General features: G+C 37.8%; 1 protein-coding gene across 1 annotated transcript in view; it reads right to left on the bottom strand.

The window, feature by feature from the left end:
* Nucleotides 1-22,604, bottom strand: part of LOC114243532 (fatty acyl-CoA reductase 1) — a 45,454-nt gene that overhangs the window by 13,190 nt on the left and 9,660 nt on the right. The window contains exon 2 of the mRNA XM_089731763.1: nucleotides 1,624-1,726. Within this exon, the coding sequence (XP_089587889.1) occupies nucleotides 1,624-1,726 (103 nt within the window). The remainder of the gene's footprint in view (nucleotides 1-1,623; nucleotides 1,727-22,604) is intronic.

The raw sequence follows: 22,604 nt of genomic DNA, 5'->3' as shown, positions 1-22,604 counted from the left end.
CTATAAATAATAACATGTGTATAAATTCTGTGACGTATGCTGTAAACATAACTTAGAAGGTGCATTATGATGTTTAGATTAAGGTAGTTTACAAAGTGTAAATTAGCTTTTAGTGGTTTCATTTTGGTAAGTTTTTACGTTTTTTTTTTGGCGCGATAACGTCTTATAAATCGATGAACACCGGTTGCATGCACGAAAAACCGTACACGGTCGTAAACCGATTAATAGACATTTTTTTTATTTTTAGTGAATTATCATTTTTTATTTCATACTCTGATCACCCACCATTACAAGTTTGTGTTAATAATAACGTTTTAGTGATGTACATTTTTTTATATTGCCCATGCAAGCAGACGAGCATACGGCCTGATGGTACCTGACGGTAAAATTAAATGGTTATCGTCGGTCGTGGACGTCAGCAATGCCATGGACAGAGCCATGCCGCTGCCTATTATTTAATTACAATTTATTGTATGTGAATAGCCATGTGTAAAGTGTGTGATGCGATGATAAAAGACATGACTGAACCGATGATAAGAACTGATAAGCCGATGGGCTATGAGTCTATTCTTTTTTTTTATTGCTTAGATGGGTGGACGATCTCACAGCCCACCTGGTGTTAAGTGGTTAATGGAGCCCGTAGACATTCACAACGTAAATGCGCCACCCACCTTGAGATACAAGTTCTAAGGTCTCAAGTATAGTACAACGGCTGTCCCACCCTTACAAACCGAAACGCATTACTGCTTCACGGCAGAAATAGGCGGGTACCCACCCGGGCGGACTCACAATAGGTCTTACCACCAGTATAAAGTAAGATCGTTGAGAACGGTCGAAAACGTAGACAATGTCGCCCAGTCTATTCGGGACGATCCGAACCTTTCAATTCGGGAGCGTGCTGTGGCCTTAAACGTGCACAGATCGTCGTTATGTCGCATTTCCCATTAAGATTTAATACTGCACCCCTACCAAATTCAGTTGGTGCAAGAATTAAATCATTATACTGGTCAGAGGTCAAATTTTTCCTGGCAAATTAATCTCCAGGAGGGGTGACATAAGTTGGCCTCCACGCGGTACCGATTCGACACCTATGGACTTTTTCCTGTGGGGTCATGTCAAATCCAAAGTTTGACGCCAACAAACCGACTTCCCTGGTACAATTAAAAGAAAATATCCGTCACCAAATCGCAGCCATCGCGGAGAACGCCTGCCGAGCCGTCATAGGCAATTTTAGTGCTCGATTAAAAGAATACTGTGAACGCAACGGCTTACACTTATATCTCTATATTCTTATATCGATCTTATATATTATTATTATTATCTCTACACTATATCCTTATATCGAACTTATATCTCAAGGTGGGTGACGTATTTACGTCGTAAATGTCTGTGGGATCCAGTAACCACTTGACACCAGGTGGGCTGTGAGCTCGTCCACTCATCTAAGCAATAAAAAAAAAAAAAGAAAAAAAAAAAATTTTGAATGATGTAATTTTTTTAAAATTAATTCCCAATCAGTGTATTTTAATATGTAATAAGCATTTTTTTTCAATAACCTCCGTACTTTTTTTTTTTAATTATTGTTTTAAATATGACATTTCTTTTGAGACACCTTGTACTTACCTTTCCTAGAAAGCCCGTTCCTCCAGTAACTAATACTGATTTTCCACTATAAAATTCACTTATCGATTTCTTAGGTGCATTATCATGACGATCGAGGTTGGCACTTGAACAAAACAAAAATAATTAATCACACATTTCTATATCGAGACTGTCAAATGTTAATCACGATCTCCCGATTCTACATTGGAATTGAAGTTTAAATTTTCATCATTTCAAGAGACTATTTCAAGGGGCAATAATTCTTTGAAAAGTTAATTTAAAAAAAATAGTTTATTTGGTCGAAGCCCCAAGGAATAAGAAGATAAAATGGTCTAAACTAGTATCATTCCATTTTTATACATTACTTTAGAAGTCGGAAGAATGACCAATTCGCACCTACTGGTCGTAGATCGCGATAAGCTTACATGACTCTCCCACTCTTTAAATCAAAACGCACGATTGCTTCACGTCAGAAATAGGGATTATACTCGAGCTTATCTGTGCAAGCTCACGGTAAGCCTTATTACCGGTTTAATAACCCAAACATATTTTTTTTTTACAATCTATTTAATAATAATTACACTAAGTTATTCAGAACGAAAGACTGGTAAAAACGTAATTTTTTTATTGCTTAGATGGATGGACGAACTCACAGCACAGCTGGGTTACTGGAGCTTATAGACATCTACAACGTAAATGCGCCACCTACCTTGAAATATAAGTTCTAAGGTCTCGCGTCGTCGTCCCGTCGCGATCGGACAAGAAAACTGTCTTAAGAAATTTAAGTCTAGTTTTGAGAAAAATGTTTTTATATGCGGTGCATTCACAATCTCCAGTTACAAGTCCATCTCAATCAATCTGTAGTGGGTCTAGTGGATCCTGAGTCACTTTTCTTCTAAGTTTCTATGAGTCATTGTAGGTTTAGCTCTACGGATTGCTTCATCTATAACTTTACTTATGGCAAGTTACGATGAATCCGTTCATTAGTAGGTTACGAGGTATCTTCGCTATCATCCTGACGTATTATTTTAAAAAAAAGTTGCTACTTTAAGCCCCCTAACAATTTTATAGATATTATATCGAGGGGTGAAAAGCTATTTGGTTTATGTTTCTATGATGTGACGGTAGCTTCAATTCTATGGCTTACTTCATCTACGAGTATAACTTTTCTTATGGCAAGTTACGATGAATTCGTTCATTAGTAACATACCAAGCTATCATCCTGACATATTCTTTTAAAAAAAGCTGCTACCTTAAGCCCCTTCACAATTTTATAGATATTATATCGAGAAGTGAAAGGTTATTTGGTTTAAGCAACACTTTTGAAAATTTACAGGAGATCCATTTATAGTTTAAAACTTGGAAATATAATTATGAAAAAAAAACTTCTTCAACTATTTGAATGATGCAAACATAATTTGAATTTCTATTAAAAACAACGAATTATTGATGCTAATACCAAATGAAACGAATTTTTCGTTACAAAGATAATTGGCGAGTATTAAGCAAAATGACGCTTAAACCGAATAGCCTCTTACACACACCTCGATATAGTTCACATACTCTTTATATTTGGGTCCTTTGAATATTAAAGACGCTTCAGATAGACGTCAACTTCATTTCCAAGTATTATAGAACCTTTAACACCCCCGCTCAATTCTAAAAGCAAATACCGCATTACTATTCCGTTACAGAGGTACTTACCAAATGTAACTTGTTGAAAAGTTATTCGTTAATAATTTAACATTGTTTTTGTTGAAATTCAATAAAAAAATATTTTTTAAGAACAAACCATGAGTGATTAGACCCGTCATTATCAAAATGCTGCGAACAACTAACTAGCTAAAAAATACTTTTATTAAACGAACAATTATTAAAAATAAAAAGAAGCCACCATTGTCTAGCTATTGACAACGACTTTTCTCACTATACAAATCGAGAATAATTATCATCGAAGAGAATATAATTATAATTCTGAGTCACCTAATACCACTAATACAGTCAAAGCTCATTAATACATCTAATCAGAATATTATTATGTTTTATTTAAATATCTCTTTAAAGGCATTTTTAAATCGTCATAACTTTAGCACCCATTCGGAATGCACAGCTGAGGAGAATTGGCATGAAATTCTGGGTTCACTTTTCTCCAAATATAATGTGCATCAGTAGAAGGTAAAAAAAGAATAGATGTATAACACAAATAAAAATACAGCTCACGTGATGGTGAACCGTACAGTGCTCGGTACGAGTCGTGAGCTGATCTGTCCTTGAAATGCGTAGAAGTACACTTTTGGGTACTGTTTGAGGAAACGAGGCAAGAAGGGTGTGCCGCCCGCCATATCGATTGCGTGATTGTATCTTACCGAGTGGCCTCACAAGCCGTCAGCTATGATTGGTTCCCTGTGTTGTGCACGCGCATCACTGCAGCAAAGTACACTTTCGTGCAATTTTATTAATCACAATTTTGTTATCAAATTCATTAAATTCTTCCAGGCACCAACTTTTTAGAAATAATTTACTATGGATAAACTATTATAAAATTACTAATACATTTTCCAATCCCAAATTAACCGAAGTTAATTTAATTATAAAAAAGTAATACATGAGTGATCCATTTAATTTTACCCTAAGTGTACGATGCGCCCACGGCCCGCTCTTTTGTCGTGAGCTCACGACTTGTGCCTCCTACTATGCATTCGCTTGAAGACACCAGAAATCCATCGAGCCAAATAGAACAATTGCCTATGACTCTCTTCACATCCCTTCAAGCCTGGCTCCAAGAAGGATTTGTTATAGCCGTAGAGGGAAGATTCTGTAGGTGGGAACCCAAGCAGAGCCTACGGGAAGAACTTTTCCTCTTTTTTTTTCCTACCTAAGCTGATAGTTTTGAGAGACCATATCGGCGTAATCGGGCGAGTAGGTGAGCTCACGGGGCTCAAACCTGACGTTGTTGCTAACACTAACCGTACCAAGAGCAGTGCTTCGCAGAATATACCACCGGAACGGAACCGCGACCCACTGAGAAGATCCGGCGAGAAACTCAGTGGGTTGTCTCTGTGGGTTAATTTACTCAGTGGGCTGAACTATTTCTGAAAATGCCCTGTGTTTCTAAATAGGCGGAATAGCCTCAGATTATGATATGATGAAAATAGATGATGACAGATAAAAAACACTCCCTACGGAAAATACGGTTTAAAAATATTACCTTATGAGGCAACGGTGTTGACTTGCAGTTTATGCTTTGCAGTGACCTGTGAGAGTGCGGGAGCATTATTAAGGTTACCTTTGTTGCAAGTGAACATTTCACTGTGTTACTGGTGGCAGGACGTGTTGTGGTCCGCACGGGTAAGTAGCTCCCACCTTGCCTATTTCTGCCGTGAAGCAGTAATGCGTTTCGGTTTGAAGAGTGGGGCAGCCATTGTAACTATACTGAGACCTTAGAACTTATATCTCAGGGCGGGTGGCGCATTTACGTTATAGATGCCTATGGGCTCCGGTAACACACTTAACACCAACCAGGTGGGCTGTGAGCTCGTCCACCCATCTAAGCAATAAAAAAATAAAAAAGCATTGATTACTGACGCATTCTGATCACGCACGGCCTATTTCTGTGGCACATTAATTCGTTTCGGTGTTATCATTGATGCCCTGTTGTCTACGGGTTAAATGAAGTTTTTTTAATTTTTTTTTTTTTTTTTTTTTTATATACATCCGTAAATTAAATTGTTTTTATTACCAGTTGTCTATATTTGAACATATTTTTATTATATTTATGACGTATTATTAACGTGTATTTACATATTGCATGCATATGTTTACGTATTATCTAAATAACACGTATTATATTGGTATTTACCTACGAAATTATCAATTTTTATAAATATTCATTATTTCTATTCAAAACATGTACCCGTGGTTTCGGTGTAACTCTGCCAGCAGAGTGGTAATTTTTCAATACCCTTCTTGAAGATCAATCAAGTGTACAAACTCTTCAAAGGGAAATTTTTCTGCCTCTCTGGTATGAAATTGTTTCCATGCCAAAAAGCTCTCCAAGCTTTGAAAGTTGTCTGACCGTTTACGATTGTCAAAAAGAATAAAATTTTCCTCGCATGGGCTGGCGATCGTTAAGTTTTTTATGGCATCCACGTATGGTGTAAAACTTTTTACCTTACCAATTTGATGCAAATGGACCATTATTGTTTTGATGCTAACGTTGAAAGCTGCTTCTAACTCAGCGGTAGATTGAGTATCACCAGCTTCCACTATCGCCTTTAATTTCGTCGTTGTTGACTTTAGTGTACGGGCGACTAAGGAGTTAATTTTTGAAGTGAAACTTCTCCAGGTGAATGAGTGTAAAATTTAACTCGCAACAGATTCCTTATGGTTAGATAGAAAATATATAATTTAGGAAGAGCGAGAGTAAGAAAATAGACCGAGCGTCTGGCGAACCACTAGACCTTGGAAAGAAGGGAGAAAGCGAGTTAAGTCGTTTCTCTTATACACATTCTGTTTACGGGCGTCGGCCACTAGATGGCTTTTTATTAGTTTCTCTTTGCTCCTGTAGATAGCAGTAGCATATTAACTATCCTATATTTTATTTTTCATGAAGGTATAAAATTATATATTTTTCTATATATTATTATATGTAATTTAAAAAATATATATAAATGGCGAAGAGGTCGTTTCTTTTTTACACAGCATTCCCTATTACAAGAGAAATGTTATTTAAATATGAAAAATGAAGAAAACCACAGTACTGAACACCGCAAAAGAAGTTTCATTTCTTTCACGGGCACCAAGTTGCGCCATTTTTTTAAAAATAAAATTGCTATATTCAAAGTGTTCAAGCTAATAACGAGTCGTGCATTGGTTCATATTGTTCACATCACGACACATCATTATAATGTTATAAGCCGTGTATGGCATTGCTACTGCGATGGAATTCGTATTCCATAAATTAATTACTCCTATAAATAATATCGTGCCCATATTGATGAAAAGATACAAAAGTAGTGGAGAATAAACAGTAATCAAGAATCAAATGACTGAATTATAAAATATAATTCCATTTTTTTTTAATTAAATTAATTTGCATTTGGAATTCATTGCCAGACATATGTATGTACATAAATTACGTTTTAAATGACCAGTATTTTAAAACAAAAACTTCATAGCTAAAATATTTATAACTATATATCAAGTCAAATTCAAGATGCCCTTTACAGGGTTTTCATTCGTCCATTAAAATAGTTTTTCTTTATTGGCAAAGAACACAATATATACCTAAAATTATTTATGTGTTACTTTTTTGTGTGTGTTTAATTGATTGACCGCTTCCAAATCACACGTGATTTCGGATCCTCCCGTTCCACTAACGGTGCATTTAGGTACCCCAAACAGCGGTCATCGTTCTCGTCGAACCCGTCGCTTTCGACAAAGGACACTGCGAGCAAATTAACCCACAGATACAGCCCACTGAGTTTCTCGCTGGATCTTCTCGGTGGATCGCGTTTCCGATCCGGTAGTAGATTCTGCGAAGCACTTCTCTTAGCACGGTTAGTGTTAGCAAGGACGTCAGGTTTGAGCTCCGTGAGCTCACCTACTAGTTAAGGTTACGCTGAAATGGTCTTTCAAGACCATCAGCTTAGGTTTCCAAATCGCACAACAGCTCTATATTATCATTCTCCTGCCCGTCTCCCAGTCACTTGGGGTCGACGCAGCGTGTTTTCTTCTTCCATACTCCGCTATCATATACCATTTCCTCGCTCACTCCCCTCTGACAAATATCGTCTTTCACGCAATCAATCCATATGCTCTTCTTCCTTTAAAGCCTTCCACGTTCATAATTAAAACTCTCTTACCAACCTCATTGTCATTTATACGGCCGTCTGGTGTAGTGGTAAGTGACATGGTCACTACACAAGGGAGTCGCGGGTTCGAATCCCGCCAAGGGAAGATAATTGTATGATAAATATAAATGTCTTTTCCAGGGTTATGGATGTATATTAAATATATGTATGTGTATAATAAAAATCTTACATTTATATCCGTTATCTGGTACCTGTAACACAAGTTCTTTACGAACTTATCACGGGACCAGTTAACGTGGCGTGATTGTTAGTAAATATTTATTTATTATTATTATTATTATTTTGTCTCATCACATGTCCATACAATCCCAAACACGCACTTCTCAACTTCTCTGTCTCAGATGCCACTTCCAGACTTCCTCCTGTAATAAAAAAGGGAAACTTTCTTCATAGTCACACGCTGTGTATGAATATATATATTTTTTAGTACAAAAACAAACGTATTGTTGTTAGTAAACAAATGAATGAACAGTAACGTTCAATTAACATTTCGTACGCATGTTTGCTTCTCTTGTCAGTGAATAGCAAATGAAAAATAAACAGCCACTGAATTTCCAGACAACTACATCGGGCAGACGTATCCAGGTGAGTACGAAGTAAATTCAGAACGTAAATATCAAATTGGTCAAATCTTTGAACGCTCCCGCAATAATATTTGTATATTACTTTTTTTTTTGTATGATTGAATATTTACTGGTGGCCCGGAGGCTTTTCCAGTTTCACCAGGACAGGTGGGCGAGCAAAGGCTCAGCTAGGAGGGGTGGGATTTGCTAACAGCTACCCGAGCGCCTCCGAAGGAGACCTAAAGCGACACGCCCACGCTTCGCTTCGGAAACTGTAATTTATTATTGATTTCTCCACTATTTAATGGATGTGATTATACATATAAACCTTCCTCTTTAATCACTCTATCTATTAAAAAAAACCGCATCAAAATCCTTTGCATATTTTTAAAGATTTAAGCATACATAGGGATATAGGGACAGAGAAAGCGACTTTGTTTTATACTATGTCGTGATTAATTATTTATATTATATATACCGCTTTACTGGTGGTAGGACCTCTTCTGAGTCCGCACGGATAGGTACCACCACCCTGCCTATTTCTGCCGTGAAGCTGTAATGCGTTTCGGTTTTAATGGGTGGGGCAGCCGTTGTAACTATACTGACCTTATGAGACCTTAAAAATTATATCTCAAGCTGGGTGACGCATTTACGTTGTAGATGTCTATGGGTTCCAGTAACCACTTAATACCAGGTGAGCTCGTCCACCCAACTAAGCAAAAAAAAAAACTAAAAACGTTTATACTCAATTTTCAATAGCATTCGGTTAAAATATCTATTTACGTATGAAGGTTATGTCGTTATAATCGCAATATTTTATTTCGTACTTGTAAATTAATAATAACTAGAGGTCCAGCAGTAGTCGAAATTCGACTATAATTAATTGGAATTGTAATTTTGTACACATACTATAATCACAAATTTCGCCAAGGCTACACTATAAAAAATATTAATAAAGACACATTTATTTAATCTATTCTCAATTTGACCACAGACGTCAAGAACAAAAGTTTGACAATAAATAGTATGCATGCGTGTGTGCGTCAAATACATGGTATATGGTGTGTGTAATGTTTTCTTTATTGATTTAATGTATCTTTTATGCATTATTTAAAAAAATATTAGCATTGTGCACTTCTTCTCTATAATATTCTCTATAAGTGTGGAAAATTTCATACTCCTCCGCGCAATTTTCGTAAAAATGGATACAAAGTTTTTGCTTCACGTATTAATATATAGATAAATATTAATTGTTTGATGACGTCAGGCGCTAGAGTACTATTTCAAAGACTCCGAAGTAATCAGTGGGTGACCAATATGCCTTTTGGAAGCTACAATGTTTGTTTGACCAACTGTCCTTAATAAATTACGACGATATTATGACGAAATCTAAAGTGCGCAATGTGCGTAAATTCACGAAAAAGTCATAGTAAAAACAAAGTTTATTAATAGAATATTAATGGAAAAAAAATTACGTAAAAGAACATCACGTGTGTGTCGCGATTTAGTGAGCGAGCGATGCTTATTTATTAATAATATTATTATATTTGAAGGCGTCTTGGCCTAAGGGATAAGACGTCCGGTGCATTCGTGTTGAGCGATGCAACGGTGTTCGAATCCCGCAGGCGGGGGTACCAATTTTTCTAATGAAATACGTACATAACAATTTTTCATGATTGACTTCCACGGTGAAGGAATAACATCGCGTAATAAAAATCAAACACGCAAAATTATAATTTGCGTAATTACTGGTGGTAGGACCTCTTGTGAGTCCGCACGGGTGGGTACCACCGCCCCGCCTGTTTCTGCCGTGAAGCAGTGATGCGTTTCGGTTTGAAGGGTGGTGCAGCCGTTGTAACTATAATTGAGACCTTAGATCTTATATCTCAAGGTGTGTGGCGCATTTGTTGTGGATGTCTATGGGCTCCAGTAACCACTTAACACCAGGTGGGCTGTGAGCTCGTCCACCCATCTAAGCAATAAAAAAAAATATTAAATAAAATGTTGGTATAAATTTGGACATGGGCCATTTTCGGCCCAGCTATTCGTGCTCTCAAGGACATCAACGAAACATCTATAGAAAAAAACATTTCATTTTAATATACTTAGTATAAAATTTAAGGGTAATTTAATGGTGGGAAAATTAAAATCGTAAATAAAAAGAAATTAGCACGACTAAGCTACATTGATAATATTGAAGGAGTTGCCATAGGTAAAATATAATTATATTTCAAACAATTCACGATAAATCTTCTGAACAAAGCATTATATTGCAAAAAACTAGCAAAATATATTAACATATTTAATTAATGGATTTTAAAAGTAATATAAAATATTATAATCTAAACATAAAAAGGGTGCGTGTACTTATGTACGCGCGTAAGAAGTTATACTTTATTTTTATTAAATTTATTTCCTTTTTTTTTTAATATTAAATAATTAATAATAAATATTTAACGTTAATAATTTAATAATATTAAGTATGAATTATATTAGATAATAATTTTGTCATTTATATTACTAAAAAATGAATGCTAATAACACTTTTTTTACGAGTGTACATGCGCGAAAGTTCACCTGCGGCTATATTCAGACTCGCCAAGTTACGTCGGACGTAGTAATGAGTGATTTAGTGGGCAACTTCATTCTGTAAATTTTGTGTCACGGTGCGCGCGCATCGTAAAACTTCACTCTCATCAATTTTTCATAACGCGCCTAAAGAAGTTTAACTTCAAAATCTCTATTTGTACTTTTAAATCCGCAGAATAAAATATCATTACATGGATGAATAATTATTGATATTAAGCAAAAAAAAATTCAGAGGTGTCAAGGGACACCCGGATGGAACGAAGTTCCTTTCGATTAATTAGTGAAGGAATTGTAATTTTTTTTTAAATTATAATAATAAACTACGGCATTTTGAAGAAGAAAAAAACAATACTATGAACTAAATTACTATTGTTGAAACGCTATCTCGAGAAACTGTACTCATTACGCGGACCAATCGGATACGAGCAATGTCACGCGATAAGCGCCTACACGTTGATTGGTCAGAATGACGGATCTAAAAAGTGTCGTGACAACTTTTCGTAAGAATTTTTTCCGTCTAGCCCCCTTTCACAACGCGCGATAAGGAACTTCGTTCCAAAAACTACGCTTGTTTAATGTTTATTGACGTTACATTATATGTACATTACCTTTGATCACTCGTTTTCGCACTCGTGGGCATTGTGGGTACTAATAAGTGTTTCGTTGCGATATCAGCTTATTATAGAGAAGTCGTCGTTGCCTAAAGGATAAGACGTCCGGTGCGTTCCTATATAGCGAAGCAACGGCGTTCGAATCCCGCAGGCGGGTACCAATTTTTCTAATGAAATACGTACATTACAATTGTTCACGATTGACTTCCACGGTGAAGGAATAACATCGTGTAATAAAAATCAAACCCCCAAAATTATAATTTGCGTAATTACTGGTGGTAGGACCTCTTGTGAGTCCGCACGGGTGGGTACCACCGCCCCGCCTGTTTCTGCCGTGAAGCAGTAATGCGTTTCGGTTTGAAGGGTGGGGCAGCCGTTGTAACTATACTTGAGACCTTAGAACTTATATCTCAAGGTGTATGGCGCATTTGTTGTGGATGTCTATGGGTTCCAGTAACCACTTAACACCAGGTGGGCTGTGAGCTCGTCCACACATCTAGGCAATAAAAAAAAATAAAAAAGTCTTGTGAATTAGGTCTGTGTCATAAAGTACACTAATATAAATAACTAGCTGTACCCCTCCGCTTCGCTGGGCATTTAAAATTAACATTATTATTTCCCACCCGCACAAATGTTCTCATCATTAACGCCCCCGCAACTGGTGTAGGGAGTCCAACACTCATATAAATATTAGCCTATCCATTAAGGACATGTATTTTCTACAGGGATACCAAGTTTCAAGTCAATCGGATGCATGGTCCAGTAGTTATAACGGAACATCCGTAAAAACCACTGTAGATTTATATAATCTATATATTAATACGTGAAGCAAAAACTTTGTACAGTCAAACCTGGGTAAGTGAGAACTGGATAAGTAAGAAAACTCTATAAGTGAGAGTAATAGCCAGGACCCGTCATTTTAAGCTCCCAAAACCTCTATTAGCGAGAAACAGAAACCTCTGTAAGAGAGAGTCGTTTTTTCCTCATGGACCTCCGTAAATGAGACTGTTACCTATCTATACCTCTATAAGCGACAGCCGAGATTTATTTATATTATTTAGGAGGAACAAATGACAAAACAAATTACAAATTTAACATCTGCTTTTTATGACTCATTTTTAACTTTCGTGGAACTTCCTATCATTGTTTTTGTATTGTTTTCTCGTGAATAATGAACCTATTCTATTTCATGGAACTAAATAACGTTGTTATTTTATCGTATTCTTTTATCACATTATTTTCGAATGGACACGTGTGCCTGTGTACCGTCCTGTTTGTCGGACTTACTTAGTTTATCGTTAATCAACTGCGAAGGAAAGTTCTGTTCTGCATCATGTAAAAACGGAAAATTAATGTACTGTCATTAAGTGATAAACTTAAAATAGTGAATGCATTTGAATGCGGAAAATCGCGAAACGAAATTCAGAGGAGCATTAGCGAGAAACTCGGGTTAGTGAGAAACCTCTATAAGCGAGAATGAGATTGTGCTCCCTTGAACTCTCGCTTATCCAGGTTTGACTGTATATCCCTTTTTACGAAAATTGCGCGGACGGAGGAGTATGAAATTTTCCACACTTATAGAAAATATAGAGAAGAAGTGCACAATGCTAATATTTTTTTTAAATAATGCATAAAAGATACATTAAATCAATAAAGAAAACATTACACACACTACCATTTATTTGACACACACACATATACTCTTTGTTTATTGTCAAACTGTTGTTATTGCTTAAAGTCTGCAGTCAAATTGAAAATAGGTTAGTATTGTTTATCTTTAATATTACGAGTATTTGTCTATAGTGTAGCCTTGGCGAAATCTGTAACAATAGGACCATAATAATGTTGAAACTTATAATTTCAATTAATTATAGTCGAATTTCGACTACTGCGGGACCACTAGTTAGTATAGATATAGTACAGATTTAAGCTGATGATGATGTTCAAGTGTCAGTGTATTGACAGCAGAATCATATTATATAACCTAAAATTCTTATCTTATTTTTTTAATATCTCTGTATCCCCATGAACAATATTGATTTTAATTTATTTATAATTAGAGGGATAAATAGTCTGTTATTTAAACTTAATTTCATTACTGTCTCTGAACTTTTTTTTTATTGCTAGTTGGGTGGACGAGCTCACAGCCCACCTGGTGTTAAGTGGTTACTGGAGCCCATAGACATCTACGACGTAAATGTGCCACCCACCTTGAGATATATGGGCTGCAGTAACCACTTAATACTGGGCTGTGAGCTCGTCCAAACATTTTAGCTATAAAAAAAAACACTCCGTTTGTAATGTATGGTGCCTTTTTTTTCGAACTAAGTATCTTGGCTTTTCTTCTAAGGCTTTGTAAAAATTAGTCGCGTAAAAATGTGGAATCCATTCGAACCAATTGTTTGAACATATATTTTTTTAAATATTCAATAGTTCATTCGGATATCATTGAGATTTCATTCATTTCAATAGTTCAAAACAGGAATAAATTACCTTAAGCCTTACCTTAAGTCTAGATGAACATTTCCCTAAAGAAATATAAAAGCGAAGCAATGGTGATTTTTCTCTCAGTTTCGCAATTAATTTTGTGGCGAGTGAACGTTACAAGACATATTGAACCTGTGAGTTTACTTTATTTTATTTATACGTAAATTTAATATTGAACATCGGATCGCAGAATGGGTCTAGTAACCAGTGTGCTTAGTGTGAGTTTTTTAAAGTTCTCGATAGCGTTAAAGTTAGCTCATATAGAGTACCCGTTTTCGGCCGTATTTTCATCCCTCTGGGAAAATTATAAATATCGGTCCTACAGTTCCGGGAGTACGGACTTTTTTTGGGAAATTTCCTTCTCTCTTTGAATCTTTTTCTTAATTTGAATTTTTTTTATTAGTTTTTGAGATATTTACAAAAAACTAAACCTTCTTTTTTTTTGTTAATTGTTAATAACTTTTGCAATTTTTGCATGCGGAACTTCATTTTTTTCAAAAATCATCTAGATGTCATTCCAAATCGAATGACACCTCAAACATAATTTTCGGAGACTGCTAAAAAAAATGTTGACCAAAAAGGCACTTGTTGACTAGACTATATTGCTTATGGGAACGATGAATAAATGGAATTCAATGCATAATATTCTGCGACAGGAATCCCCTTGGAGTCCAATCTTGGGGTTCTAAGAATAATCACAGGCCAACAATTAGAGGCCGCAGTGATATCTTTGCTATGGCTTCCTCAAAACTAAAAGACTCGAAATAATTGACTCCCAAGCATAAAACTAAGTATGTCTCAGTCGGTAATCACATATGTACAATTCGATTTACAATTACAAAGTAATACATTGTCATTTACAAGTATAAAATGTTCCTTGACCGCATTGTTAGCCAATTCGTTAATGACTTTGACTATGATATCACTGGGCACAAATCAGCTTGCAGCTAACCTGATTTTTAGTAAATTGCCATAAATATCGACCTTGGGATTAAAGTTTGAAATCTCAATGTCATTATGTAACCGTTATCCCGTTGTTCAAGCTAGAACCCATAAGATCTTTGGGGATGCTTAAACGACGCAGGGAAGATCTTCCACTGAGCGGGTGATGTTTGCTCGGTAGTCCGACGGTCCGAATGTTATTGTTCGGAACTTTTATATATGCAAGCTTATCTTGAAAATGTCGTAAGCGAGATTCAGGCATCTGTCAAATATATTGCGTTGTATGATGGCTACCCGCCACAGATCTTCAAGATAGAATTGGGTTGGGTTATGGTATTTAACCCTATTCTCTTCGATATAATTACAATACTCCATCTGTAATCACTCAAATTTATTTTTTATTTGAAAAGCTCACAAGTCAATTGTTCGTATACACGCGTGTCGTAAGTGACAATATAGCTTGCGAGAATTGGGCATCATGCGATAGGAATGCCCATTGATATGAATAGTTTTTAGCTCACGACAATCAAACATTGTGTGATGAACAGGTTTATTTGCACTTTGTCTGGATGTTTATTATCTATATATGTATAAGTTTCATAATTTATAAATATGTTTATCAGTCTGGTACCAATAATACAGGAAATCCTAAATTGGGCCCGTATGACCGTGCGTGATTTGACCCCGGCTATTATTATTATTATTAAGCTATTTTTTATATCATATATTATATCATCTCGATTTTTGATGATAAGCTTCTAAATTGTTCTGATGCCTGGTAATATGGCCGATGCACTCAAGTACCTGCGAATATGATTGCTATTTGACGACATTGATATATCATTTTACCCAACTGAATAAAAATGTGATACTAATGAAGTGACCTTCCTTCTTACCTTCAACATTAAGGATAAGTTCGGTAAACTTGCATATTTTTAATTAATTTAAAGAAGGCCTGACAGGCCTGACGGGCCTTTCATAATCATGTGCAATTTATAGAAACAATGAAATGTTTGTTTAAAATACCACTTCACGGCCGGTGTTGAAACACTTGAAATACATTTGCCCTTCATCAACCTTGTTTGCTCTATTTTTGTGCGTACCTAGACCTACATTGTATGCTAAGCGATTTTTTTTCATTTGTAATTAAAATACAAATAGAATTATTTATTTATTTGCCCATCACAAGCAGATTTTCAATTTTAACAAAGTAATTCGTTCTAAATTATTTAATATCCTCACATTTCTTATCACATTCGACTGGTAGATCTTTCTGGCAATATTGTCAATGACGCATTTTGCAGCTTATTCAATATAAGATGATAACAGCCATAGATCCGTAATTCCGACCGTTTTCAGGATTTCTTTTATGAGTATAGAGCAGAGGAGAGAGTAGGGGAGTAACGTATACTGTATTTTTTTCCTATCTATTCGCTGGTAGCCTAAGGGGCTATTACAGTTACGCCCGGAAGGGTAGGTGAGCTCACGGGCTCAACCTGAGAAGATTTACTAACACTAGCCCTAGCAAAAGCAGTGCTTTGCAGAATCTACCACCGGTTCGAAATCGCAACCCACTGAGAAGATCCGGCGAGAAACACGCTGTAATCTCACTAGCTGAATAATTACGCTTAAGAAAAACATCCAAAAACACTCACGATTTGTACTAAGTTCGATTTACTTAAACTTACTTATATTAAACGAACGAGTTTAACTTGAAATGATTAATAGCATTCGGCATGAAAGATAAAGTTTGTCAAATTTATTATCCGGTGAGCTCATCATTCATGATAATAATAAATAGTTATTAGTTAACGATGCGATGGCAATGTCATAAATCTAGAACGTAAATTAAACTACATTGAAACTACACAGTTTGCTCAGTTACACAATATGTATTGTAAAATATCTTGCAGTTGTTGTCACGCTACAATGTCAGTGTGCTAGCCTTCAATTTCAAATATCGATAAATCTTAATCAAGTCTACAGTCAATTTATTAAGTCACTAGCTGTGCTCGCGACTCCGTCCGCGTGGAATAGCGACTTTGGGCAACAGTTTTAGAACATATCTTTTGGTCTATAAGCACCGTCAATTGGGTATGTGCCTACAGCACGTCAGTATTGTCTGTTTAGTGTTAAAGGAAACTATTAGTTATAACAATAAAATACTTAATCTTTTTTTTTCTATGTTTAGAATAATATTGTACGAGTATACTTATTAAGGGGGATGTACTGTGCCTACAGCACGTCAGTATTGTCTGTATCATTGTAAATAAAGGACGTGTCCACAGAACACTATCGCTTGTTTATTAAACAATACTCGCTCACACCATTTGAACGGCTACATAAACATAAAATAAATAGATACAACACAGGTATTTAGAAAAATCTAATTTAAAGTAACGCTTCTCTATACACGACATAGACGTATAGCCATCGGGGATCAAAGCATACAGGTTGCTAGGATTGCTAACATGTGACAGAGCTACATAACCGTGTGACCGAGTTGACTGTATGAAAAGCAGTTAACACTTATATCTACAACCACAACTTTTAGCGTCTGACCTTGGGCTTTATTTATTATCATCACGAAGCATAGGCTCAATGGAAACGCGATCGGTAGTGAGCTGTGCTTCCCGTTCTTCTAGTGTCTCCCGAGGCCGGGCAAGCTTTTGCTGTCCGAGCCCTCTGAGAGCTCAGACGGATTTCCCTCAGTATCAGTAAAGGTCTCAGACTCAAGCGATAGTGCATGCGCCTCCCGATCGACAGTGAGACGTGCTTCTCATTCTGCAAGTGTCTCCTAAGACCGGGCATTTGCTGTCCGAACCCTCTGAGAGCTCAGACGGATTTCCCTATCAGTAAAGGTCTCAAACTCAAGCGATAGTGCATGAGCCTCGCAATCGGCAGAGAGACGTGCTTCTCGTTCTTCAAGTGTCTCCTGAGACCAGGTAATTGCTGTCCGAGCCCTCTGAAAGCTCACACGGATTTCCTTATTAGTAAAGGTCCCAGACTCAAGCGATAGTGCATGCGCCTCGCGATCGGCAGTGAGAAGTGTTTCTCGTTCTTCAAGTGTCTCCTAAAACCGGGCATTTGCTGTCCAAACCCTCTAAGGAGCTCAGGCGGGATTCCCTATCAGTGAAAGTCTCAGACTCACGCGATAGTGTATAAGATTCACGATCGATGGACAAACTTGCGTCACGCTGTTCCCTGTTCACCCTAATTCGAGTGGTCTTTTATTGAGAACAATGTGGACTCAATCGAAATTCTCGCTGAGCCGAAGTTTCTTTTTTTTTTTTTATTGCCTTTGTAGGCAGACGAGCATACGGCCCACCTGATGCTGAGTGGTTACCGTCGCCCATGGACTTCAGCAATTCCAGGGGCAGAGCCAAGCCGCTGCCTACCATAAAGTATTCTCCGCAAGTGTTCGAATCCCAGGCGGGTACCAATTTTTCTAATGAATTTCATACTCAACAAATGTTCACGATTGACTTCCACGATGAAGGAATAACATCGTGTAATAAAAACAATGAAACTCGCAAAATTATAATTTGCGTAATTACTGGTGGTAGGACCTCTTGTGAGTCCGCGCGGGTGGGTACCACCGCCCTACCTGTTTCTGCCGTGAAGCAGTAATGCGTTTTGGTTTTAAGGGTGGGGCATTCCTGTTTTCAATAATCAACTCTTCCCGACATCTATTGGCGAATAATAATACTATTTTTCTTAATTGAGGGCAACTAGCCGCTTTAAAGACACAACAAGATGGCGTTATAAAAAAAACCGATCATCATCTAGTACTAATATAAATAACAAGCTGTACCCCTCCGCTTCACTGGGCACTTAAGATTAACATTATTATTTCAAATTACATTTATTACTTTAACAGTGTGTTAGTTTAATACATAAATATAAAAAAATTTAAAGTATTTAGTAAAATAAGTAGCTTATTCGAAGTGGTCTCCATTGGCTGCAATACAGTCCTTTAAACGTTGAGGCCAGTTATAAATAGAAGCACGCACTCTTTCCATGGGAAAATGTTTCACTGCGAATCGTACGGATTGTTTTAGGGACTCCAAATTATCATGGCGTTTAGAGCAAGCCGTACTCTCTAAAACTGACCATAAATCATAATCAAGCGGATTAAGATCGGGACTAGACGACGGCCAGTCTTCAGCTCTGATGAAGTCCGAAACGTTCGTTTCCAACCAAGACTGCGTAGACCGAGCTTTATGACCTGGCGCCGATTCTTGCTGGAAGGACCATTCTTGATTATTGAACATGGTGTTGTTAAGGGACTTCACTACCTTCTCAAAAATGGTATCTTGATACACTTGTGCCGATGTTTTGATACCTTTTTCACAAAAGTATGGTTCAGTCACTACTTCATAGCTAATACCCCACCAAACCATCACTGAAGTCGGATAGTGGCCACGTTGCACTCTGTTGACTGATTGGGAAGCTTCCTTAGAGCTTTGAGCATAAATGCGGTCATTTTGTTTGTTAAAATGTTGCTCAATTGTAAAAAAATTCTCATCCGTAAACAAAAATTTTCTATGACCTCCCTTTGCGTACCGCTTCAGTAGTTGTTTCGATTTTACCACCCTTCTCTTCTTTTAAATTATAGGTTAAGAAATTACCAGTACGTCTCTTAAAGGCTGCAAGTCCTAAGTCATCTTTTAAAATACGCGACATGGTTCTAGATGCTATCTTCATCTCCCGAGATAAAATATTTTGCTTCCGGACAGGATTTCTTCGAATTCTTTCCCTTACTGCTTTGACCACCTTTTTCGTACGAACACTACCTGGACGGCCAGATCTTTTTCTGTCACAAACAGAGAAGGTCTCATTGCACCTATTAATAGCCCGGTACATAAACATTTTATTAATACCAAGCCTATGGAGAGTTTAAAAAATTGCATTTGGCTCCATATCTACTTTTTGTAATGCAATCACAGCGATTCGGTTCTCTTTATCACCCCACTCCATTTTAATATCGCAAAATATTGTACAATGTATTGGCGCCAAAATGAGAAAACTCTCATATAAAAATGACAGATTCCAAATTGAAATGTAATATTTTGTTTATTTTTAATTGTAACAGTATTTATGGCCAGACTAAGTATATTAGTATAGACTAGAGGTCCCGCAATAGTCGAAATTCGACTATAATTAATTGGAATTGTAAGTTGGTACACTACTATGATTGTATTTTATACTTCCATAATCACAAATTTCGCCAAGACTACATTATAAAAAATATTAACAAAGACAAACAATATTTAATCTCAATTTGACAACAGACGTCAAGAACAAAAGTTTGACAATAAATAGTATGCATGAGTGTGTGCGTCAAATACATGATATGTAGTGTGTGTAATGTTTTCTTTATTGATTTAATGTATCTTTTATGCATTATTTAAAAAAAATATTTGCATTGTGCACTTCTTCTCTATATTCTCTATAAGTGTGGAAAATTTCATACTCCTCCGTCCGCGCAATTTTCGTAAAAAGGGATACAAAGTTTTTGCTTCACATATTAATATATAGATATTTGAGCTGATGATGATGTTAAAGTGTCAGTGTATTGACAGCAAAAATCATATGATATAACCTAAAATTCTTATCTTATTTTTTAAATATCTCTGTACCCCATGAACAATATTGATTTTAATTTATTTATAATAAAAGGGATAAATAGTCTGTTATTTAAACTTAATTTCATTACTGTCCTTGAACTTCGTTTAGTGGGCCGTGCAATGTATGGAGAGTGGCCCATGTCCTTTGATACGGGTCCAAATCTCAATATTTCATAACGGTTGTTCCACCATTCAAAAGAAACAGAATTGGTATCGCTGTAAGAACCATTATTTTTTTCGATACAGAAAGAAAAAAATTGTTGTCCCGCCACCGGAGCCGAGTTCATCTAGACTATCTGGAACTGGTGGTAGAAACTGGAACTTTACTGGTAGTAAGACCACTTATGAGTCCATGCGGGTTGGTAGCACCACCCCGCCTATTTCTGCCGTGAAGCAGTAATGCGTATCGGTTTGAAGGGTGGGGCAGCCGTTGTAACTATACTTGAGACCTTAGAGCTTATATCTCAAAGTGGGTGGCGCATTTACTTAGGCAGCGGCTTGGCTCTGCCCCTGGCATTGCTGAAGTCCATGGGCGACGGTAACCACTCACCATCAGGTGGGCCGTATGCTCGTCTGCCTACAAGGGCAATAAAAAATATAAAAAAAAATTTACGTTGTAGATGTCTATGGGCTGTAGTAACCACTTAATACTGGGCTGTGAGCTCGTCCACCCATCTTAGCAATAAAAATAAATAAATAAATAAAACACTCCGTTTGTAGTGTATGGTTTTTTTTTTTTTTCCCTACCTATGCTGATAGCCTTGAGAGGCTATTTCAGCTTCGCCCTAACGTTAGTAGGTGAGCTCGCGGGGCTCAACCGGAGAGTTGCTAACACTGACCCTAGCAAGAGCAGTGCTTCGCAGAATCTACCACCGGATCGGAAACGCGACCCACTGAGAAGATCCGGCGAGAAACTCAGTGGGCTGTGTCTATGGGTTAGTTCACTCGTCGAACCCTTCGTCGCAAGCGACGGGTTCGACGAGGACGGTGACCGGTGCTTGTGGTGCCTAAAAGCACCGTTAATGGATCAGGAGGATCCGTAATGACGTGCTTTGGGCGACGTCGACGGTTTACCATTCGGTCTACTGGGTCGGGTATGTAATTTCCAGCGGCTACGATGAGAGGGTTCTCATGTCGTGCCGCCTTCTCAAAATGGCGCAGCGATGCCGACTGTAGATACTTACTAAGGGAGTCGAGCTCCAGGTCGTCGTGGAGATCCACATTCCTAAGGTACCAAGGCGCTCCGACGGCTATCCTGCAGAATCGTGATTGAATAACCTGAAGGGATTTCAAGTTGGTGCGGGCTGCGTGAGCGAACACTACGCTTGCATACGTCATGACGGGGCGTATACAAGTTTTGTAGAGAGTTACCTTATTACGGAGGGACAGTTTGCTTCGACTACAAAGCATTGGATAGAGTCGTCCTAGAATAAACGCGGCGCGGTCGCGTACCGTTTTTATATGGGGACGGAATGTCATCCCTCTGTCGAGGGTGACGCCTAGATATTTGACCTTCGAGACCCACGGAATGGGCTGGCCAAAGAGAGTGATGGGACTAACGGCGGAGGTGTTTGCGCGCCTACTACGGAGTGGGATGCTCGAAGTGATGTTCGGAGGGCGACCCCTTTTGAAGAGCACCGCTGCGCTTTTCGTGGGGTTGATGTCTATTCGCCACTTCCGGAACCACTGTCCCAGGGTGGCTACTGCGATCTGGAGTCGCCGATGAAGCAGCGACATCTTCCTACACGAGTAGTAGATAGCCGTGTCATCGGCGAAGAGCGCTAGATGGGTCTCCGGAGACCGGGGTATATCATTGATATACAAACTAAATAATAACGGGGAGAGCGCGGAGCCTTGCGGGACTCCGGCGGTCAGTTGACGGGGACGAGAACGAGTTCCCTCTACTCGATATCGAAACGAACGGTTCGACAAGAAGTCTCGTATGATGAGCACGAGTCTGTCTGGCACTCCCATGTTGTACAGTTTATAAATTAAACCGTTGTGCCAGACTTTGTCGAACGCCTTCGCGATGTCGAAGAAGAGGGCGCCGGTCGGGATTTGTTTACGCCTATTTAGTCCTATCAGAATGTGCTCCGTGAGGCGGTGCACTTGTTGTACGCACGAGTGTTTTGAGCGGAATCCGAACTGTTCGTCAATGAGAATTTTGTTCGCGGTAACAAAATCCCAGAGGCGTTTCCTAAGGAGCCGTTCGTACATTTTTCCTATCGTCGAGAGGAGACTAATCGGACGGTAACTAGAAGTTTCGTTTGTCGGTTTGCCCGGCTTATGTATACCGATAACGTCCGC

Source organism: Bombyx mandarina, chromosome 12 (genome assembly GCF_030267445.1).
Source record: "Bombyx mandarina strain Sakado chromosome 12, ASM3026744v2".
In the NCBI taxonomy this organism is placed as follows: Eukaryota; Metazoa; Arthropoda; class Insecta; order Lepidoptera; family Bombycidae; genus Bombyx; species Bombyx mandarina.
Note: the sequence above shows the minus strand (reverse complement) of the source record. Positions and strands in the feature narration are given on the sequence as shown.